At 41.9% G+C, this 24,922-nt stretch overlaps 1 protein-coding gene across 1 annotated transcript in view; it reads right to left on the bottom strand.

The window, feature by feature from the left end:
- The window catches only part of RBFOX1 (RNA binding fox-1 homolog 1), a 1,143,703-nt gene that overhangs the window by 652,403 nt on the left and 466,378 nt on the right, over nucleotides 1-24,922 (bottom strand). Inside the window, exon 4 of the mRNA XM_062503892.1 lies at nucleotides 4,054-4,116. Within this exon, the coding sequence (XP_062359876.1) occupies nucleotides 4,054-4,116 (63 nt within the window). The remainder of the gene's footprint in view (nucleotides 1-4,053; nucleotides 4,117-24,922) is intronic.

Genomic DNA, 24,922 nt, shown 5'->3' with positions numbered 1-24,922 from the left:
TTTGTTTTTCATGCCTCTCAGGCAGAAATCCCTAGATCACCCTAAACTCCTCAGACTCCTCCATGGCATGCTATGATGTTCTGGAAAATAGATGTATTGTTTTAACAATTTTTAAAGATGTGTTTAATGAGGGGGAAAAAAAGACTCATAATACCCTATAATATTTTCAATGCAATAACAGCTATTTGCCCCTTATTTTGTTCTGCATGTTTACAATTCCAAGGAAAACACAGCTCACTCTAAAATTAGAGGAAAGAGGTTTAAATGCCTTTTTCTCCCTGGCTTTATAGGCCCTTCCTGTAAGTGCTTGTGTGTCACTGACAGACTGCAGGAGGAGTGAAGGTAATACCGGAGAGCAAAAACCTTCTAGCATAAATCTCTTTATATCCAGCAGGGTTTAAAACATGGATAGTCATGGCACACCTTCCAAAGGATGAAGCTGTCAAATTAACATGAAGCAACACCCCCGGCTCATCCTTTCTGTGGTACTTTAAAATCTCCCAGTCAAGGAAAGGTGTTGCTAATAAACCAAGATCACTTAATTACAGTATGTTTATCAAATTATGGAACAGCTGTTGCTGTATGCACAACCTGAAGAGTAAGAAAAAACAGAATGGGCAAGAATTGTATAAACATTCTGCCAAACAGTGAAATAGTTCTTTTTTTTTTTTTTTCTTTTTTCAGAGAACTCTGGTGTAATACCAAAGGGAAATGTCTTGCTTACCAAAGGATTGCAGTTTCAGGCACGAGAGGTGCCATGGGGAGGGAAAAGCACAGCAATTCCTCTTTGAGAATGAGCTCTCCTCAAAGAAATGTACCACAGCCCAAGTGTCCAACCTTGTGAGCCGAGAGTCATCCCAGTTCCATCCCAGTTCCATCCCAGCTCCATCCCAGTTCCATCCCAGTTCCATCCCAGCTCCATCCCAGCTCCATCCCAGCTCCATCCCAGCTCCATCCCAGTTCCATCCCAGCTCCATCCCAGCTCCATCCCAGTTCCATCCCAGTTCCATCCCAGCTCCATCCCAGCTCCATCCCAGCTCCATCCCAGCTCCATCCCAGCTCCATCCCAGCTCCCTGCCAGCTCCCTGCCAGCTCCATCCCAGCTCCATCCCAGCTCCCTGCCAGCTCCCTGCCAGCTCCATCCCAGCTCCATCCCAGCTCCATTCCTGCTCCAGCCCTGCTCCAGCCCTGCTCCAGCCCTGCTCCATCCCAGTTCCATCCCAGCTCCATCCCAGTTCCATCCCAGCTCCATCCCAGCTCCATCCCAGCTCCATCCCAGCTCCATCCCAGCTCCCTGCCAGCTCCCTGCCAGCTCCATCCCAGCTCCATCCCAGCTCCATTCCTGCTCCAGCCCTGCTCCAGCCCTGCCCCAGCCCTGCTCCATCCCAGTTCCATCCCAGCTCCATCCCAGCTCCATCCCAGTTCCATCCCAGCTCCCTGCCAGCTCCATCCCAGCTCCATCCCAGTTCCATCCCAGCTCCATTCCTGCTCCAGCCCTGCTCCAGCCCTGCTCCATCCCAGTTCCATCCCAGTTCCATCCCAGCTCCCTGCCAGCTCCATCCCAGTTCCATCCCAGCTCCATCCCAGCTCCATCCCAGTTCCATCCCAGCTCCATCCCAGCTCCATCCCAGCTCCTGTGCTTCACTTTTAGCTGGGGTAGCACAGCCAGAGCACGACCTCATGGTGCTGCACCCAGCACTGCCCTCTGCAGCATTCCCAGCTCAGGGAATCTCAGCTTGTCTCAGTGCAATGGGAACACCTCTCCATGTCGGGGAATGAGTGAAGGCTCTGCTTATCTGGGTTTTACATCCATTTCTGCTACAAACCCCCTGCCAGCCACTGTTTGTCCTTAATTTCCCACTGTATATTTGGAACAATTCTATCTCCTCTGCCTGTCATGTTTATTTTCGGTGGTTTTCTGGAGCTGTCTTCTATTGCTTTGCTTACTGTTTTTTTTCAGTGCACTGCAGCTTTGCTGGAGTACTGTAGGCATTACTCCACCATTAATAGAAGGTCAAACACCTAAATCCATAGGCTGTGGAACTGAATTTTAAAATCCAGGATTGCTCTATAGCTAGGCTGTTAAAACTAGACTTACCTCAACATATTTCTCTATCAAAATGAAATAGGAAAACACTGTAAAACAGCAACAGCTAGGAATTGAACCGAAATTCAACCAAAGGACACTGAACACAAAATTCAATCATTAAAAGAGATTTTTGAGAAGGGGCAGGTATTTGTTTCAACACATATAATTCCAACACCTTAACACCCATGTGCTGGACTGGGGTTTCTGGTTTGAAATGCTTTTCTCCAGGCAGGGAAGGGGACAGAGCATTTCAGCAGCGTGGTGGCCATGCCCCGCGTCCCGGGTGAGGAGAGCATCCCTCCCAGCCAGATGGAGCTGCCAGGAGCCAGCTCCCATCCAGAGCTGTTTCCAGGCAGCCCTGGGGGCTGGGGCTGAGCCTGCTGACACAGGGACCCCTGGGCTCATGGACAGTCCTGCTGCTGGGCCATGGGCACCGGGGATAATAATCAACACATCATGCACGTGGAGGCTTGGGAGCATTAAACCTTCCTCAGGCTCCAAATGAGCCGTTTCTTCTTTCTAGTAGGTGCCCAAACCTCTGCTTTAGCTTGTTGAGGGAAAAAATGAGTATCTTTTCCTGGAAAGCACATTTACAGCTACTGAGGCACTGTGTTCACAGCCAAATTAATGTTAGCTTCCTCAAAACACGCAGTGATTATCTCAGGGAGCGCTGTCTCCCCCGTGATGGAAATCCCAGCCTCCTTCATGCAATTTTTACCAGAATTTTTCTAACAAAAGCTGTCAGTTGCATCAAATTCTGCAAAGGGCTGTGAGGTGATTCCGTGCTAGAAAATACTGTTCATACAGAGGGAAAGTGAAAAGCAACAAGCATGCTGAGCACTACAGAATTGATTTAAATCTATCCTCAAGATGAACGGGCTTTCTTTTCATCCAGTAAGCCAGGCAGTCTTTCTGAAATAATGAAATCTTATTTCAAAGACATTAAGAGGAAGATTGTGTTCAGTGTAGGAGAATAAATGCAAAACTCTCCTTTTTTCTAGCAAGGACTGTGTGTTTAATTTTTTCATTGACATGAAACTTTGTGTGTTGGGGCAGAACTCAGCTTCTTCCATTAATACAGTGGACCAAAAAAGTAAACATAGTCTATTATTTTGTCAATATCCATGTACAACACAGAACAAAGAAGATTGTACTTACATATGTATAAATGTATATAAAGCAAAAATGTACTCAGCCTAATACAGAACAAGCCATGCTCATTACCTAATACAAAATATCCAAGAAGTGGAGTTGATTTTAAGCACAGAATTATTTAAAACTGTTTAAGAAGTATAATATACACATCTACCACTAATTACACAGTTTTGTTTGATACTTCTGTGTTTAGTGTAGTATAGAAAGTTATAGCCTGAATAAAAAGTGCTTAATCACTATTTGTTTTATGTATGTGCTACAAAGGAAAAACTTTACCAAAGAATAAATTCCAATTATGAAGGAGCAACAAGTGTTTTGGACTTGAAAGCCTCTTCTCAGAAAGGGAGAAGACAAAAAAGTTAATAAGCACAAATACCTTTTTCGCATGTCCCATAAACTTTGGAGCTTAATTCATGATATTCCCTATTCTGACTTTACAGAATGCATTTCCTGAAAGAAAGCGTGATGAATTAATTATCCATAGCTGTTCTGAGGGCAAGAAGTGTCTGTGAGCAATCTGTACATGAAGTAATCAGCCAAAGGTGACACAAACACCACAGTGACACAGCCCAAACACTACAAGGGCAACACAAGAGAAAATCACTTGAACCTACAGCCAGAAGCAGGCAAGATAATTTCCTAAGCATGTCTCTGCTCACTGAAGACTAAAAGCCACCAGACCCTTTAGCTGTGCCCTATGAGCCTGGTGAGGCAGCAAGCTGGAGAGTCCAAAGGATTTCTGCATTAATTGTGACAGCACAGGAGAGACCTGGGAAAATCAAGAGCAAGACAAAAAATCAGGGACTTACTGAGAGGAGGCTGCGCTCATGGAAACAATAGGCACCACTTGCATGGGGCTGCTGTGGAGTTTCCTGGGGAAAGAAAAACACATTTTTATTGGGAATGAGGGATTCAGGGCAGCTCCTGCTTGTGCCCTGCACTCACAGAAGGCTTAAAGAGTCAACAAAAAATACAATTGCTAATGCACTCCCTGGGCTGTCACTGCACACACTATTGGGTCAGAAGTGCATTTTTATTGTAGAATTAAGCCAAACAGCAAAATCTGGTTAGTGATTCACAAGTGTGATTTTATAATTTATTAAATATTCCATGGACAGTAAATATGTCCAGTTTGCAATGCATTTGAAACCAAAAATCTATGTTTTCATTGTAAATTTACCTACTAAAATAGGTATTACTAAGCTGCAACTGTAAATTTACCCCAGCACAGGTTTCTGTTTCAATAGGAACACACCACTGTAATTTGCTTTTTGTGTATCCTTCAACTGAAAATCTGCAGCTTTTTTGCAAAAGCAAAATTATCATAGAATGCATAACCAAAAGGGGGATATTCAGAGTATATTTACAAGCACATATTTGGGAATTCTAAGAGGGTAACACTCTATTCCATGCCATTCTTTCTTACTAATGAGCAGCTGTGGCATGTAACATTTTACTGAATTATTTACTGAATTTTAGTAGATACAGTAAGCTCAGCCATGTTTCACCTAACAGAGTCTCCCTACATGCATTTTTCATTTCCACATGCAAATGGAAATATGTACTCTTTGATACAAATACTCCTGAAAATAGAATTGTTGTCCATATTTTGAGTCTCTGAAGATAATACACACCTAGGTCAGAGTATAATAAAATCATTCTGCGAGTAAATTTAATAGACTTTTTATCTACTTCAGTTAAATTCCCAAAGAGTAAACATAGAGTGTATTTTTTCACAAAATATCCTGACCCTTATATGAGGTTTAAGTTAAAAAAAAATATATAAAAAAAAAGGAAGAAGAACCAGCAGTAGCAGAAAGGCACATGCTCTATAAACATGTCAGGCAGCATTGCAATGATCACACACACTCAGAGTTTGGAAAGGTGACCAGCAGGACCAGCAGACACCCTTGAATTTCCGTGTCCTTCGAGCTGGGGCCATCACCCGGGGAGCACCGAGTTTAGAACTGGCTTCACACTGATGCTCTCAGCAGCAACACCAACTGCCCAAACCCTCCTAACAACCAATTTCTGAGCTGAACACACAAGTTTCCTTTTATTTCTGTGTTGTTGGGCAAAGAGCAAGAGCGGCACACTTAGATTTCTCACCACCCTGCTGGGGCAGTGCAGCCCCCTGGCCACCACCAGGCAGCTCAGGGCAATTCCCTGTGCAGGGCAAGTCCCAAAGCATCCATGGCATCCCCCCAGCTGCCCCACAGCAGCTCACAGCTTCCAGGGCTTGCACAGAGTCCTGGGCAGAAACTGCATGTTTTACCAAGCACACCGAGTTTGTTATCCAGCTACTCGGGCCATACCTAAACAACACGTGAGATTTCAGGCAGTTCACATGTTGTATGAATCAATGTTCAGAAGGAAATACTGGAAGGGAGGAGCTGGAAAAATGCCAGTAGTTTTTGTGTGGAAAAACCCCTACTGCAATTCTGATAAAATCCTATTTACAGGGCTCAGGAGAACCTGGCTGGCTCTGGACCTGGCCTTACACCTCATTCTTTACACAGACATGAATTGCCACCGAGAGCTGCTACACAGCTACGAGCAATCCCGTGCAGAAACACGGCATGCACGTTTCCAATGCTAAATTTCCTTTTCCACAACTGCCCTAAGCTGTGGCTTGACACAAAACGGGCAAGTTTTGCACTCCTATGACTCAGAAATAAATCCCCAATCATCAAAAGTTTTGCTTGCAGCTGGTATTCCAACACTGGCACGTGACAGGCATGCAAGGAGCAGCAGAACCTTCTGCAGAGTGACCACGGTGCTCCTGCTCTGGTCACAGACAAGGGAAACTGGAGAGGAACTCCAGCTGAGTGTGTAGGGAGAAGTTTGGCAGACATGATGATCTATTAAGATTCACTTAAAAATGAAAAAGTATTTCCAGGTGAAAGTGTCAATGCCAAGATACCCCAAGGGTTTCTCCCTCGGGGCAGCAGCTCGGGCAGCCCAAAGAAGCAAAGGATGCTCTGCAGGGTCATTGCAGAGAGAGAGAGAGAAAGAGAGAGAGAGAGAGAAAGAGAGAGAGAGAGAGAGAGAGAGAGAGAGAGAGAAAGAGAGAGAGACAAAGAGAGAGAGAGAGAAAAAGAGAGAGAGAAAGAGAGAGAGAAAGAGAGAGAGAGAAAGAGAGAGAGAAAGAGAGAGAGAGAAAGAGAGAGAGAGAGAGAGAAAGAGAGAGAGAGAGAGAGAAAGAGAGAGAGAGAGAGAGAAAGAGAGAGAGAGAAAAAGAGAGAGAGAAAGAGAGAGAGAAAAAGAGAGAGAGAAAGAGAGAGAGAAAGAGAGAGAGAGAGAGAAAGAGAGAGAGAAAGAGAGAGAGAGAGAGAGAAAGAGAGAGAGAGAGAGAAAGAGAGAGAGAAAGAGAGAGAGAGAGAGAAAAAGAGAGAGAGAAAGAGAGAGAGAGAAAGAGAGAGAGAGAAAGAGCCCAGGCCATTCAGGCTTCATAGAATATCTCCAGACCCAAGCTTCCCAAAAGTACCCCAGACATGTTATTATTTTCTAGTAGAAGTGGCTTCATTAAGCATTACATTAAAGAAAAAAAACAAAACAAAACAAACTAAAGCAATAATAAAAATCACTATAAATACATATATACAATTGTTAAGTCTGACTTAATATCTACTGCTTCAGACCTCTATCAAAAGCCTACATCTAAATTGATCTAATCTGATATTTTTTAATTCTGTTCTAAAAATGCAATTAAACAATGATATCTGTTGCTGCTAGTTAAAAGCCATTCCCTTTAGATAACAAGCAAATACAACAAGCAGTGGGTTCTGCCATCATTAGACTTCTAACCATATTACTTCTATTTTGAGGCTTTTTTTGTTTGGTCTCAGTTTAATTTCCTGTCAGCCTTACAAGAGATTTCTAATGTTTGGGCTGTAGGATATGCTCTGATTAAAAATAATCTTCCCAATTACTGCCTGGCATGACTCTACTGCCACATGCACTCTGCCACTGGCTCCTGCATTTCTGTCAGCAGTAATTGTGTCTGTAGCTTCTAACTGTAAATGAAAACCCAGGGGGCATATTTGGGTTCCAGTTTCCTTTGCCCAGCCATATCTTTTAATTTGCACTGTCTGTCAAAAGGAGATGTTTGTAGGCACTAAAAGGAAATCCTCAGAACATCAGGTTAAAAAAAGGGAAAAGGAGAAAAAACGAAATGCAACTGGAATATGATAAACCACATTTGGTATTTATGCCAGAATACTCAACACAGAGCAGCTCACTGCCTTGATTAGCCTTAGAAGAGGGAGAATGAAACCATTTACTGAGCATTTCTAGCTGCACTTTATTACCATTAAATTTAATCCTGAATCTTAAGGTGATCCTTAGCATGGCTTTAAAAAAAAAAAAAAAAAACAATCATTACAATAAATACTTTACAGAACAGCATTTCCTATCACAACGGGAAAAAAATATTATTTCTCAGGCTCTGGCCTAAACTGTGCCATGGGGTTTGCATCTCCAGCCTGGCTGACCCTAAGACATGGCCCTCTGACTACACTGCAGCTCCTCTCCAGCCCCTGGGCTCCTGTGGGTACTGCAATGGTCCCCTTGCCTCCATCCCAAGGGGCTGCTGCTCCTGGAGTCCCCAGATGGACCCCGGGGCTCTCAGTGGAGCTCTTGTCTCAGGAGCTGGCTCTGCTCCCTGGGGACAGCCCAGAGCTCCTGGCTCTGCCCACCTGGGAGCTGCCAGCTGCCCCCTGGGACACCTGAGCTGGAGCCTGAGTGCTCAGAGCTGGCCCTCAGTGCAGCCACAGCCAGCAGGGATGTGCTGGATGCATGTCCAGATCCCCACGGCTTCCCTTTCCTCTCAGGGGCCATGTCCCCAGGGGATGCTCCCTGTGACAGGAGCAGGATGGAATCAAGGTGCCCTGGGGCAGAGAACCTTTGGAAGGACAAAGCACCGAGCACAGGCTGTACCCTGTCAAGGGGGCACACAAGAAACTCAAGGAGGAGAAAAAACATCTGATACAACGTCAGGAACGAAGCTTCGTGTGGAAGAGAAAAAGCACAACCAACTGCACGTGCAGGAACGCACGTGTGGGGTGCATGGGACACTGCAAAGGGTAACAGCATGAAGACTCTTGACAAGACAGTTGAAGTTATTGCTAGCAGCAAATATTACTATAAATTGAAGAATACTGTAGAATACTCCCTAAATAATTTTCTATGGAATCTTAGTCTCTGCTCTTTCAAAATTAAGTAATATTTTGTCTCAAAATGAAAATGGCACACAGCACATTTGGAATCCTAAGGATGCAGAGAGAATATCTTATGTACAAAGGGATCATGGAAGTTTTTTGTGATAGGAGGATAAACACTGAAATTCAGTGAATGCGAGCATGGATTTGTCCAAATAGCACTTAAAGCTGAATAGCTTCTCTCGTCATAAGAACTGATTTGACATAATAAATGCAGACGCTAGTGCTCTGCACTGTGTTTGCTGGTTGATGCTCTGCTCTGTATTGTTTAGATCTGTACCTGAGGGGAGACACTGGAAAGGTGAGAACAGACTCGAGCTCAGCTCTGTCCTGAACCTCTGGCACAGCACTCCAGGTGTAACCTTCCTTTGGCAGGGCTCTGCCCCTCAGTGCACATTCTGGGCAACGACAGACCGGGGAGAGGCAAGAACTTCAGCACATCAGCTGGAAGGTTTGTGCAGTGGAGATCGTGACCACCATTACCTTCACAGCTGTGTGGTGCTGCAGAGGGAGAATGGCACCCCTCTGTTAAAGTATTATTTTTAAAATACTGCACAAGCTGTGTAAGAAGTTCTTCGTGCCCCTCTGAGCCCTAAAGGCCAGCAGGGCTGCATGTGCTGCAGCACAGAACTGGACTGTGATAACCTCAAGCTATCCTTGCTTCTATTTCCATATCTTACCTGAGATAAAACCATCATTTACAACATATATCCCCCTACCTGTGACTGAAACTGCCAGAAGGTTAAAATAAATACTTGTTTTTTGAAAAAAGAAGGTAAGCCACTGAGTTAAAAGGGTTACTCCTGTGACTGAGGCCATGTGGATGTTTACGTATTTTTCCAGCATAAAACCTGTAGGATTAAGTATGGCAGTAAACATATCATGAAGCTGAAAGGAATATGGGTCTCTTACAAAAGGAGTTTTCATCATTTTGGCTGCAGAGACAGCTCAGAGGCTGAGCCCCAGCTGTGGGAGAGTCAGCTCCTCTGTCAGTGCAAGGAAGGGGCAAAGCCCAGGGCACAGAGTTTCTCCCTTCCTACTGTCATCGTGGCTCTTACGAGTTCCAGAACTTTTCTTACTTTTCTTCCCTTTTTTTTTTTTTGTTTGTTTCTCCCCACTTTTCTGCAGTACAGGCTGATCTGCACCATGAGCAGGCAGAAAATGGCAGCATTAGCAGCAATGTTGCTCCCAGGTTAGCCACGGTAAAACAAGGCAGTGCCTGCCAGACTGAGACCATTCCTCTCAAATTCCAGGGAGCAACGTGCTCAGAGGAGGTGCAGAAATAGCAAAATAATTTTAAAAAGGTTAAACTTGTCCTCATCTGCCACTAGATAAGTCCTTCCACCAATTCCAGTGGTCAGCTGGATAGCCCTGAATACCTTGCTCCTGACAAACACTAAAAAGCAGGAGCATTATACCTCCCAAACATGCATTGTATTCTACATTTTTAAACTAGTGGTTCCCTCATCTATCACAGGTAAAGAAATAAATCACACCTCTACAAGCAATGCAGTTTGGAAAGAAATATCCCATGCAGAGAGAAGAATGGTAAACTTACCTCTTTTTTATTATTTTTAACAGAAATTTTGACATTTCTTAAGAACTGTAGATGTTGATAGCATTTGAAACCAAGGACTAGAATGAGGAAAAAATAAAAACAAACCGAAGCCCACCAGTTTACCCAACAGCTTTGTGATTTATGACACAATTATTCTTAGAGAAACAGCACAACTCTAAGCTACATCTCTGAGCCCTAAGAGAAAAATAATAGTTAGAGGGTCCATCATATTCCACAGACTGGAGCATGTCTCTTGTGGACAAAGCGAGGGAAAAAAAAAATCTAATTTGGGTAGATACACCAAACTTTCTGATCCAAGACGTTTTTATCACCACAGAAATAAAAGCATCATCTCACAGACTGGAAACAGAGAGGGGATGGGATGGGAATGGGGAATGGGGAATGGGAACGGGGGATGGGGAACGGGGAATGGGGAAAAGGGAATGGGGAATGGATCAGCTGACATACACCAATCTCCAGGAAAAAGGACTTTTGTAAGGCCAGCAGGGCTTGAGAGGGTCCAGCCTTCCCCCAGGTTTCACATGAACCGTGCTGAGGCATCCCCAGCCCGTGGCACCCACCACAGGCCACTCTGCAGAGAAGGGAGAAGTTCCTGCACCCTTTGCACAGGGGCTATTGCAGTTTTGTCAAAAGCATTCTTAGTGTCTATGAGGAGAAACTATTTCAGCCTGAAAAAGAGGCAAAAATAAAATAATCTAAGCCTGCCATGTGTGGAGATGTACTTCTTTCTACATAAAATGACTACAACGGATTTCAAAAGTCAAGTTAGTGTTTGTTGTATACAACACAGGGAAGCCTTGGGCTGAAAGAATTACTTATTGTTGTTGCTTCCAGCTGGGTGTAATTTGACAGTGATTACAAAATGTAAAGTCACAAATAGGGAGAAGTCCATGCAGATCCCACAGTGGAGTTCAAGTGATCAGAAGGAAAGAAAGGAGGAAGCTCAGCTGTGCCAAGCAGTAGATTTTCTCCAAGAGTACCATGACTTTCCACGGAAGAAAAAAGGACCAAAAAGTATAAATGATGCAACCCATAGGCCAGGCAACTCTTAGGCCCAGATTGGTTATTTGTAAATAAACAAAAAATGTGATTTTTTTTTTTTTAAACTAGAGTTCCTTCAGCAAAAACAAAGAACCAGATTTGTAAACATCACACATTTCTGAATTACTAGTTCCACACATTTTTTTTTTCCTTTCTCCATGACCTTCCCCAGCACCCCAGGAAAATCACAGAGTGCAGGTAATGGTACCTCCTCCATCATTCCCAGCACCAGGAGCTCCTGCCCAGGGAAGTGACACGGTGAAATGAACCCACTCATCACTGGGAGCAGGACAGGAGCCTGCTGTCTTCTGCAAATCTCTCACAGAGCATCCGAGCCTGACACTTAATATTCACACTGGATTGCAAGCTATGTACTCAAGGATAAAGCTCAGGAATAATAAAGATCCACAGTCTGACAGGCTCAGCATACAAATTCTCAGCGCGGAGCTCACTTTGAGCAGATATATATATATTTAATCTTAAAAGGAGTAAGGAATTTTCCTCTTATGAAAGAAACAACATCTCCATGTAGTGAGGGAAACAATGGAATGAGAAAACATAATATTAGTCCAAACTTAGATATTGGTAAAGAAGCAGCAAAATAAATATTTTAATATCAGAACACTGTGTCCCCAGTCCTCGTCCTGCTCATCAGACACAGGAATATATCAAATAAGCTATGCAGTTTCTTTTTTGAAGGGCCAAATCCTTTCAGCCAGAAATACACTACATTAAACCATTTAAGAATCTGCCCACATTTCCAACAATTTACAGCTTGCATTTAGCATGTCAGCTGTGAAGTCAAAAATCACTGGAAATATTTAAAACCTCAATATATGTTACTCGAACTTGGTACCTAACCAGTTATGTTCTCACTAGCCCCATATTGGATCACCAGTGAACAAATTTCTAGGTGCTGTTTAAACTTCATTCTACCCCTCAGTCTTAGTCATGTTTTATTTTATATTTTATCCAACGCTGCTTAGTACTCTGCTCTGTACAGTAATATATTAACTGTTTGTTTCAGTGGCACTGTGAAGTCATGGCCTATTTCGTAAATTTTTCTATTTAATGTTTATTTTATGTTACAACAACCTGGCAGCTTATGTTACAACAAGCTGTGTGGTATTTTTGTTTGTTTTTTTTTTCCTTTGTTTGTTATGTGAATGTTATATATGTAGGAGGTGTCTTAAAATTAACAAAATTATAATTAAATGCCTGATAGTTTTTACACTGAAAATACTGTTACTAAGCATTAGCTCCCCTTAGACTCTTTTGCTTGTTTTGTATTTTGCTTCAAATGTCTACAATTCTATTACTAAACCTAGCTTTTGCTTTCAAAATCACATTGCATCTAGCTAAACTCCATCTCACTAAATCACCTTGTTAGTCATACTGTGATTCATTACATTTCACTGCCTTTCACACTTAAATTATTCTATTTCTTTCCCCACTCCCCACATTACTTTGAACATGACAAGTCTCACTTTGTGCAATGACTCCTTATATTGCACCCTCACAGAACTCCTTCTATTAACACTTGATCATTCTCCCTGCAAGTTTTCCTGCAGAACTGCCTCCCAAAACAATCCCAAATTTACACATTCAGTCCCATCCCTTCATTTCATTTACATTTCATCAGCACCAAGACAGCCAGCACTCCAAGGAACCAAACTGTATTTGCTGCATCATAACCCAAGGGATAAACACTGAACTCCAGTCACCTGCTGGACCTGCAGGGATGCACCTGGGAATTCTGACTCCATCCCACACCTCTGCCCACACCCCCCAGGATCAGAGGTTTTATGGGACACAAGATACAGAGGATTGAGGCACAGTGGAGCTTGGCTTATACCATGAAAATGGAACTGTTTTCAATCTACAGAGGAAACAAGCAGCTAAATCTTCAGATCATACAAATATTATTAAGTCATAAACTGCTTCTCATTCTTACCCTCTTCTTGACCAAAGCTACATTTTTCAGGGATTCCACTCACAGACAGCATTCACTTCTCAGATTTAATGCAGAAATGAAGCAATAGCTCTTCTATTCCCAAAAAAATATTTTTCTTCACAGATTTCTTAATTGATCCTTGTAAAAAGATTATAGCCAATGCTAAGCAACAGATCAGCATCTTCCTTTAGAGAGTGCAGTAACCTGAGCTCAAACTGAGGAGGAAGGGGCTGAAACAATGCTAAAACTGGATGCTCCTCAGAGCTGCCCTTCCTAAGGGTGTGTGAACAATCCTTCCTGCCAAAGCCCCTCTGGCTCTGCGCCCTCCCCAGTACTGGCAGCTCAGGAGACAGAATCTTCTCCAAGCTAATTTATCCCGAAAGCTGCTCTGCTGCTCTTGGGCTTCTCGACCCAGGAGCTCAGTGCCAGGGGCTGGCAAGTGCCCCTGTGCAGGTGCTGACCCTGTTCTGGGGAAGAGGGGACGGAGAGCAGCCAGAGCCAGCAGGGCTGCCACAGCCTCCAGAGCTGCCACCAAGTTCCCCAAGCTGTCTGCCAGCTCTAATATCTGAGTTATTATTTCTGTTTGCAACTCATCAAGTTCGACCGGATTCAAGAAGCTGCCACATTCACCAAAAGCTGCAAATCCCAGCCTGAGTCACCCAACCTTCTGGGCAATAACCAAATCCTGCCTGGCTGCAGTATGTCTTCATCTTTCCAGGGGTTAGGAGAAATTGTTAGAAGGACTAGGAGATAACTGCTTCCTCCAGTGGAATTTTATTCCAAGTCAAATTAAAAATGCCTTTGTATCTTGTTACTGAAGGCAATCACTTTGAAAGCATCGGATACTCACTGCTGTCAGATAACAGGTTTGTCCAAAGGAATCATGGAAATGTTTACATTTGCCCCCCCTAATCTTGCCTTGTAATTTGGAAAGGCTTTTGGAATGAAAAAAAAAATTAAACATTTTAAATCATGATTAAGATCTAGCCTACTAAACCAAAACAATATTATTTTCTTTGTTCAAAAATACATCTTCATGGTTTGTAGCTTGAAAAATCTGTCCAAGAAAGAATGATTCAAGTCTCAGAGCCACAACTCTCAGAGAACTGGTAAAATGTCTTCGTCCTGCTTAACTATCAAAGCTCTTCTGGTTATCACTTACATCCACCCATCATAATTCAGATGCTTGTGAATAATTCAAAATGTTATGGTTTAACTTCTATCAGCAATTCCCTTGAAGAGAGGAGCAGTAAGTGAGCATTTTTTATTAGTTATAGCATGGATCCATGTAATTAATATTTTGATGTACTTTACCTGTTTGCTCTTGTGATATTAAGTTGGTATTAAATAAATAACACACTCAGCTAACTTGTCCTACTTTTCAAATATGCTTCAATTTATGTAATTGCTTTATTTGATTTACTGTTGTATCTTTATTCAAGTAACATATTTTGTTAATATGCTATCAATGAAATTAGTAGGAAACTTTTTTAATCAAGCCAGCATTTTTATTGCAAAAGGAATGCACTATTCGTACTTCCATGGAATCAAAATACCCTTTTAATGGTGGGAAGTAACCTACTTCATCTTTGCAAGTTTTCCTTGGCATGCCGAAGCAAACCAGAGATGATGAGCTTTAATTCAAGCATAAGATAAATAGTATCATCCCACTGACAAACCTCAGAGGTGACTAAAGGCACATAAAATCATATGAAAACAACAACTGAAGTACACCCTTGTTTTTCAAATAAGAATTCAGAGAAAGCCTCTGTCCAAGTGACTGGAAATTATGTATCAAGATTGCACAATTTTGAAATTAAATCCGCAGTATGAAGAAAGATTGATTTCAGCTTTTCCTATTTGCTAATAGTGAAGAGTTAAAAAACTTTACTTCATGAAGAAAATACACATCTTTGGTTAGCAGGACAGAGAATCAACACCCAGCCTGTGCTCCTGAAATAAGCTTCATTTGTGCTGCCCACAGCACTGTATCCTGATGTCCTCTAGGAGCTGTGCCTCTCTGCTCTCCAGCCTCACTGACAGCACCCAAGATAAACGGGGTTTACAACCAGAGAAGAAATCTCTGGAAACTGAGAGAAAATTAACTCGCCAATACTGCCCTCCCCCAATAACTTTCATTCATGAAGGGTATTAATTTTGATTATTAATTGGACTGGCATCTGTCTCTGCCCCACTGGCAAGAGACCAGGGAGCAGAGGAGTGTTGGCTGCTGCTCCAGCTGTGCAGCAACTGAAAAACTCATTTCTGCACTGCTCCACCACAGGGGCAACAATTTGCACAGAATCAGCTGGCTCAAACACACCTCCAAGACCACTTTAAGTGAGGATTTGCAGTACATGGAAGCATTCTGGACATATGTTCCAAACTTAAATTCCCTTAGCAGAACAGCTCAGCAATGCACTGATCCCAACTGCTGCACACGGGGCAAAAGCTCAAAGCCCACATACCTAACACAGGCATTATTCCATTTATTCCATTAATCATCTGGATTTAGGAAAGCACACATCTAACTACACAGTCTGAAAGAATATTACTGCCATTATATGTAAAGCCTGTTACATTTCTAAAAAGTTCTGAAAACACTGTAATAAACTGCACTGCTGAATTTTAAAGAACTAGAACTTAAAAGTGAATTGTGTCATATGTCCCAGGACTGCATTCCTCAGTACTTTCTGTATTTTCTATCTTCTTCTTCTTCTTCTTTTATCTCATGGCAAAACACTCTGCCATGTCAGCATGTGTACTATAATAGAAGTATAATTATACCTGCACTGCAAGGGAGAAACACCTCAAGTATCACATTTCTGGGAACTTGGACTGACAGCTGGAACACAGAAGCAAAATGCCCACCAGACCGGAGCATTTATGAATTCCTGCACAATTCCAAATGCTTTTAGTGTCTTCAATTAGATTTGTGAAACTTTACACAACTTTTACCGTTGATGCTACACCACTGTTTCCAAGTCTTGGAGTTTCTCACAGCATCCATCAGTCCTGTAGTGTCAGACAAAAAGCTGTTTATGGCTCAAATGACAATAGAGCACACATTTCCTTCCCCATGGGCCAAATACCACACTGATAGCAACAGAATCTCAGTATAATCCTCGAATGCCTGAAATCCCTTCAAGTACCTCAATACATCAAGTGTTAAATGTTTTATAACACCTATAAACACTCCAAGAGTCTAATGAAGCTTATACTACTAAGAGTGCAACAAGTGAAAGGTGGTGTAAAAATCAATTTTCTTTCACTTCAGCTGATTTATATTCCTTCCTGAACAAATTAATTTCACACTAAGCAACTGGTTTAATAAAACTTGAGAGCAGCCCTATATTAAAGAGTTTTGTTCTTACTCCAAGCAGAGATAACTTGGAAATAGTAGTAAAACAGAAGTCTGGGATTACTCTGCAATTTGTAAAGCCTGGCTTGCCTCATTTCACAGCTTTTTCTCACTGAGTTTCATTTCTGAACTTGTGAAAATGAATTTTAAAAAGCACAATGCAGGTTTGCAGTCCAGAAATTACACTATAAATAAAAACATATAAAAGTAAACCAGGCAAGTACGAAAATATATCCCAGAGAAATAACCATGTTCGAAACCTTAGTGCCCAAACTGGGAATTAAGCCGTGCTTAACTGTAACCCTATCTGCAATACACATAGTTGTATTACAAATAACAGCATCAAGGGCATTGCTGAGGTACTTGATGTGAAACAAGGATGTGCCATTGCAGCACAGCTGGAATATTCAGCATTTCTGGCCTCTCCTCTCTGCTGCTGGAGCTGCCTTCACATTTTGCATCCCTTACAGCCCCAAGAAATCCCTGCACACAGAAGGGCTCCTCCTTTTCCCCATCCCCACTGCCACCAGCACATTCTGCTGGGTAATGAGGAAGAAGACAGAGATAAAAAACTGCATTTCAAAACAAAATCTATTTCCTATTCATAGATTGAAATAACACTGACAAATTACATACATTAATACATACATACACACATAGCTCCTCTCTGGAGCCTTGCTTGCAGATCTTCTCAATTGCTCAATACAACTGCATTTTCTTGCAGAGACTTAACCAACTTTAAAAAAATTAAAGCAAGTCAGATGCAGAACTCTACAGAGTGCACAGAACACAAAACCAGGGGCTCAAGCTGACAGAAAAAAAAAAAAGGTTCTGAAAACTGAGATCAGCTTTTTTTAACATTATTATCTTTGTTGACTAGGCTTTGACAGAAATCAACACTATGGACTAAATGTAACTCTTGTCCCACCTCACTTGCACTTCTTTCAGGGTATAAACCTAAGGCAAAAATGTTCATAAAAGCAGCTGCACAGCAAAAATAGGAGACTGGAATGTATGCAAAATGTGTATAATAAATACTTACAACACAATTTGAGTAATTTCAAAATATTAATGCATCTCTGAAGTGTTTGTTTAAATCATCTTTTTAAAAGTAATTTAGCTTTTTCAGCAATAGGCATGAATTGCAATTGTGCTAAGCATTTTTAGCCAGCATGGAGATTTGATTTGCTTGCTGTTGATTGAAAAACACACATATGAAATCACTGCTATTTTTCTGAGATTAAAAATGTGATTTGAGGCTTCAGGTCTACATTTTCTGATGCTGCTTAGGATGAAAAAGCTAATGTGGTTTGTGACCCCAACACCAATTCACCAGAACATGAACCAGCAAACAGACCACAATTAGATCCACAATGGTAACTTAAACACAAAGTAACACAAGATAATTGAAAGTTGGGGTGTTTGTTTTTTTTTTTTTTCTCATCTCACCTGCATAAAAGTTTGCTGAACGACGCCAAGGCGTGAAAGCACACAAAAAAAAAGGAGTTTCCCATTAGAGAATTAAACGTGAGCCCTGAAATTCAGACTGGGGGCAGGATGTGGCCAGAAGAAAGCACACACTGCTCTAGTTTGTGGAAAGGCAGAAAAGGAAATAATTTATCTTCTTGTTTCCAAAATATAAGAAATATAAAAAAGAAGATTTGATAATGGGAAAATTTTGCCTGACTCCAATCATTTAAGGGAGTTCCAAAGGAACAAAAACAGGAGAAAAGTTTTATAGGAAAGGCAAATAAATGAAGGTTTCTCATATAACAAAACAAGATGTCAATTATTTCAACAAAGAGCAACTAGTGGAACATTTGACTTATCTCCATTTCTAAACACTGCACCAATGACCTTCCTTGACACTGTGTAAGGCTATTAACAGATTCCACTAGAGATTGGAGAAATTTAAGTATTTATGGAGTCTTTACAAGAAATTAAGAACCAAATGAGAAAATCCTTATATTTAAGGTGTTCAGGTTAATTCTTTCAACCTGATGGACAAGGACAAAGTAAAACTTAGTTTCAACCTTTATGTTTCTAGGTAAACTCAAAAGGGTGATGACCTACACATTGTATTCAAGCTCCTAACCCACCCCCCACGTTTGACCAGATATGTTTTTAATCTAATGAAAACTACATGGTGTAAACTTGCAAATCAAGTTATTCCTTCTTCAGAGAAAACAAGACACATTCTGACGGAGTAATTAATATTTGTCCCAGCTTACTGCAAATTGCCATGCTTTAAAAATCCCTCCAGCTCCAGAGTGGTACTTATTTGAGAGCCTTGGTTTCAGCTGGTATTTCAATTAGTATTACGTTGGTTAGAATGACAAAAATAAAAAATAATAAAAAAAAAAAAAATCAGTCGAGTTGTGAAGGCTTTGCTTGTTCACAGGTGTTTCTGACCAAGCCATTTTGCTCAGTCCTTTGTCTCCAGCACAGAGTGCCAGGAGAAAAGGCTTCTACATAACAATATTCTTCCCAAGAACTATCCATAATTCATTTTTAAGTCCCTGCTTGCTTACACCATCAGTAGAACAACCTCTAGACCCAGTCACTGACTGTATTTACAACTGTTTCACACCCTTTAAAACTCAACTTTCCACCTAAGGGCACAAAGAATTTTGGCAAATTTTCCTACAGCGCATTCCCTCTTCTTCCAAAGGTTGCCTTCACTACACAAATCACAGCTCACCAGATGTGATTATTACCCCTCTACTTGCTAATCAGGATTTCATTCTTCCCTTCCACTACTACTTTTGTCAATCTTTTTTGCCTACAAAACCTCTGTCTTAGGATTACATTCATTTCCTAGCCACAGTGTCATTTTCCTGCATTGACAGTACATTTGCAAACAGAAGTGCAAGTTCCAGAACAGTCAAGGCAGAAGGTGTGCTGGGGGAGCCAAGTTCTCCAAAGAAGGCAGAGTCGAACACGGCTCTTTGCCAAGCAGCCGGCGCAGGACATTCCCCTGCTTTTTGTTGATTTAAGGTCTGTGGCACACTGCAGCTGTCACAATGAAGGGCAAACAGAAGACAGGCTGTTGACTGCGAAATGCTTTAAAGCACAGCAGTTTTATAAAGTATTCACTCGGCATTTGTCTCCCGTAACATGTCTCTGTGTAATACAAGGCATTTCTCTCCCTCCTCGCTCTTTAGAGAGATATGAAGTTTAATGTACTGACTGGTACTTAACAACCAGATTTTGTCAGCTTTTGTGCTGAATGGCACCTTCCTTCTCCCGTCACCATTCACAGGGTGAATTATTGCCTGGTTCCCGGGGAAGGTGACAGATCCACACAGTACCTGGGAGCACTGAGCTGGGGAGGGAGCCGTGCTGCCAGGCAGATCACCCTGGTGGCACATCAATAAACCCTCCCTGCTGGCACATCAATAAACCCTCCCTGCTGTCACCAGGGCCACCCACACCTCCAGGCGCTGCCCCGCAGCACGCCCAGCCCTGAGAGGGGCTGCAGCTTTGGCAAGGTGCACACCAGGTGTGCTTTCCCTCACCCACTGCTCAGGGAGGCACCCCGGTGCTGCTCTGACACAGGGACCCGTTCTGTCCCTGCAGGGAAGGCCCCTGGGATGAGAGACCCAAACAAAACCCCACACGCTGTGCACAGGGGACGTGTGCCTGTAGACCAGCAGAAACAAACCACCAGCTTCCAAAATGACCCATCCTGCCCTCTCCCCACCCAGCTGATCTTCTACAGGTAAAGCCCCAGGAAAGGCTCAGGTGAAAACTTTAACTGCTTGATGCTACAATGAATCAGGCAAAGACATACCCAGAACACCAAAAAAAAAAAAAAAAAAAAAAAAAAAAAAAAAAAAAAAAAAAAATTAGCAAGACACCGTCCTCTTAGAATTATTTGATTCTCAAACAAATCCTCTCCCTCGGTCCAGGGGGAGATTGTAACTCCTCATTTCAACCTGCGAGCCCATAACCTGTGGCTCGGATTGCTCTGAATGGAGCTCATCTGAGCAGAATTTCACTGCTAATGGGAGCTCTACAAGGAGCTCATTTAGTTCAGCTGAGCTCATTATTCAGCCCAGAACTGAATAATTTGTTCCTGAGAAGTTTGATGGCATTAACAAAATTCCAAAAACAACTGCTGGTGAAAGAACTTAGCTTTCACCACTCTGCTCCTTAGAAAGACACTCCGGTCATGTGTTCAGGATCCAGAGGATGAATGAAAATCCTGAGCTAAGGAAGCCTTTCCATCAACAGCAGGAACAAGATGTGAGAGGAGGCAGCAACAGCTGCGAGCAAAATTCACCTCTGTCCCAGAGTAAGTAGAAAATCTGAATTCAATTCAGAAACAGCAAGAACACACGTGCACCAGGCTCTGCAGCACACAGAATTCAAGGCATTATAGGACACTACTTTAAATGAAACTTTCTGAATCACTGTGTTTTCCTAGAAACTATTCAGAAGTGCACACCACTGGTTTTGATCCTTCACCATCATTGAGGAGAAAATTCTAAGAAGCACAGTCACACCGTTCATTCCAAAGTGAGGAACTGAAATCCAATGGCATTGTCACTTAAATCAATTCTACAGCTGCCTGAAGCACTGCAGTTTCAAAACCCATAGCAAGCTCCTTCCCTGGAAATATTTAAAGATCAGCTCCAGAATAATTTCAGTTCTAAATTACCCTGTTCCTTCCTTCCTCTTCATCAGGTTCAGATTTTATTTATTCTACGTTTTGCTGTCATAGTAATATATTACTGAAAATACATTTTCAACTATTTTAAGAAAATAACATTTTTAAAATAATTTTATCTTAGAGAAGAAATCATTTTGAAGTAATGTCACAGCTCAAATAAATGTATAGGTCCTGGAACCAATATAAGTGTGTATTTTCCATTTTCTTTTAAGATGTGTATATAATGAATTTCTCAGATTTTGCTGATGCTAACACAAACCAGTTTACAGAAATTCCTTATTGGTAACAGCAACTGAGACAAAAATCTGAAAACAATGTTAAGTGATAATAAAAGAACATGAAGAAGGGATCATCTAGGTTGTAAAAGTCAGCTGGAAGAAGCTTTTTAAGAATAAAAAGGGAGACAGAAAAACTCTCACCATCATAATTATACTACCCTCACATAATCCAGGCCCACATTATTTACATGGACTGGTGGTGTAACAACTGATGGGTTCAGTTCAGTTTGGGGGTGGAGGGAGGGATCTACATCTGTGCACCTTGAAAAAGAAAGAAAACTTGTCTGTAAAATGTGCAGAACAAGAAGGAAAACTAAATAAATTCTTACAAGAGAATGTTATAAAACATAAATCGGATGTTTAACACAAATGCACACCTATAGAGGAACACATTTACACTGATTTCTATCAATGTTTCTATAGCAAAGCCATAGACTCATACCAGGGGAGGGTCACAAGAGATCTGTGATAGCTTTGGCATCAAAAACAGATAAAGAATTTGCAGATTATTTAAACTGTATTATGTAGTAAATCCAACTATAAACAGAAAGCATTTGGAAGCAATTTGAATATTCTGATCCCTGTCCTGCCTTTCAATTAATTCTCAAGACAGTTATTTTATCTGCTCACCACCGAATTTAATGCTTGATTTCACCATAATAAATGATGTTATATTTTTAAAGTATTGTTTCTTAAACATTAGACCCCCAGCCTGGCTACTAAAAAATGTAATTATTTTTTGTGCTTCACCTATGGAAATATAACCCAGCCTATCCAGAAACACTCCAAATTTGACCAGTTCATCCTAGGGAAGTTACAAGGAACTCATATTTGGTGACTAACTTCGAATTTTTATCAGCTTTGAGAACCCGTTGTCTCAAAGAGACTTCATATGTAAAACTGTATTTGCAGTGGAGGACACAGCACAGACAAAACGAGTCACTCAGATTAAGGTTTGAAAGCCATCAAAGCAGGTGCCTGCTTTCATTCTGCCATGGATGGGTGTCATTTGAGAACAAGGCTTCAGTTTTTCCCCCTTAATCTCCTGCAGTATTACAGTTTTTGATGAGTTTGTCCATAGCTGCTACTCTGTGAACTTGATGGAATATTTTGCTCCCAGCCCTGTGTCACAGACAATGATTTTTGCTGTGTTCTTTACTCAGATGGTGGCAATATGGAAGAGCTTTCTCCCTGCTAGTGCTGCATGCCTGGGACCCAGGCAAGGTACAGAATCTCACCTACAGAATGATTTGCTTTTTTAAGTGTACAGAAAAAGAAAAATAAATTATATAGCATGACAGTATAAAATGTCAGACTCACAAGCACAAAGATGCCCACAGTTGATAGACACAAATGTAAGGCACTGACAAAACTGATCAAATCAATATTAATAGCTGAACTGTGCAGCAAGTTCTAAATCATTTTGTTACTGATAATATCACAAACCCTAAAACCTAAGCAACTTCCCAAAAGTCTGCAACCAACTAACAGCAGGTTTTTACTGCTGGAAGACATTTGTGCAGAAAGAACTGGACAGCATGTTAAAACTTGATAAATCTTTGAAAGAGAGGACCAAAATCTTTGAAAGATTTCACCTCCAAATAGGTGTTCTATTGCACAGTGAAGCAAGGTGGAAGTTTTGGCATGGCAGGTCAAGTGAGGTATTAATTACATCTCTGTAGAAAACTCACACTGAGACACTAAATAGTTGATCTGAGCAGGTCACTGGGGTGTCACACCCAGAGAGCACAAACCCACTGCACAAGCCAGATTACTAAAACAGATATAATGCTAGAATTTAAAGAGGAAAATGTGCTTTATGGAAAGGTCTACATAAGTGTGTGAAATTACTAAACTCAGACATTTAGAAAATTAACACCTAGAAAATCCGATTTTGCCAAAGGAGAAAGAACAGGTCTATCCACAGCAGCATCAGAGGAGCAGGACACCACACCATCATCGTGACTATTCTGCAATGTTCAAACACAGCTGAACGCACAGAGCCAGTGTTAACTCCTTCCAAACACCAAGAGCTACAATTCATCTATGTGCAACTGCACTTCTTGGAATTGTCCTTTCTCTAATGGAACCAGAGGTAATTTTAGAAGGCAGGATGGGTGCATCAGAATGGAAATAAAGGCTCTTTACATGAGTACTTTTGTGATAAAGGGCAGAAAATGAAACTAGGTTAGATCTCAAGTCTCAAAATGAGATGGGGAGTCTGGGAGATGAAAGACACGTGAACTCCTAAAGCCCTTTTTGTGTCTGTGCACAGGCACACGAGGAGCTGCTGCTGCTGCTGCCACCAAAGCACAGGGAGCCGTGGGACTGCTGAATTGCACTGGGCAGGAAATGCAAAGAGCACTGGGCTGGAAATCAGCCCAGCCGTACCTGTCAGTACTTGCACTCCGTGTTTGAACTGTGGGAGTGAAGCACAGGCAATAATCCATCAGTGACCGGAGTCTGATGATGACAAACAATTCCCTGGTTGTTGGCCATAACACAAAGAACACCAGAGCTGAACCCACCACCACCTCAAATCTGAAAGGCAGCTCAGAGCAGCAAGATGATACAAAGCAAGAACCATGACCCATTTCAGAACATCCTGGCCTGGCATGGCTTAAACCCCACTGGCAACTCAGATCCCATAAGCCACCTGATCACTCCCCAGGGGGATGGGGGAGAGAATAGGAGGGGTATAAGCAGTAAAAATCATTAATTAGGATCAGAGCAATTTAATAACTGGAATAGAATAAGAAATTGTAGTGAAAAATTTAAAAAAAAAAAAGAGAGAGAGAGAGAGGAAAAGAAAGGAAGGAGAGAAATAAACCCCAAGAAAAACAAGTGGTGCAAATGAACAAGTCACTCCACACTAACTCTGCAATGCCCAGCCAGTTCCTGAGCTTTTCCCTCCTCGCTGAGCATGATGCCCAGTGGAACAGAGAATACCTGGAATATCCCCTGGGATGGTTGGGGTCAGCTGTGCTGGCTGTGTCCCCTGTCCTCACTGTCAGGGCAGTGAAAGGCTGAGCTCAGTGCAAGCCCTGCTCAGCACCAGCTGAGCCATTGGTGTGTGGCCAGCACTGCTCCCATCCTAAATCCAAGCACAGCCCTGCCCCAGCTCCAGCACAGCCAAAGCAGGATGTGGCCCTAACAGGGTGCAACACCTTAGGAAACATTTCCCTGTGCACTGGAAAGCAGAGAGAAGGCTCTAAAGAAAGTGAAGCACAGCAGCCTACACACAAATCTCCTTTTCAGCTGTTCACAGGTCCCATTCCCAAATCCCAGGGCATGCTGAGAGAGGGATTCCATTCATTTTCTTTGTACAGAAGTGATAAACAAGATGCAAGTTAACTATAAAAGTAGTAGGTATCAAGAAGAATAAGCCTTCTCCTTTTCATTCACGCTGTGTTGAACTATTTTATAATCTACCTACATCCACAAATACATCCCCAAACATCAACACCAAATCACTTACAACTACCATTAAACAGTATTTCATCAGTGTATCATTTTCTGGCATTTAAAAGACTTTATTTCCATACCTCCAAACACCACAGCAAATTATTTC

Source organism: Cinclus cinclus, chromosome 16, assembly GCF_963662255.1.
Source record: "Cinclus cinclus chromosome 16, bCinCin1.1, whole genome shotgun sequence".
Lineage (NCBI taxonomy): Eukaryota > Metazoa > Chordata > Aves > Passeriformes > Cinclidae > Cinclus > Cinclus cinclus.
Note: the sequence above shows the minus strand (reverse complement) of the source record. Positions and strands in the feature narration are given on the sequence as shown.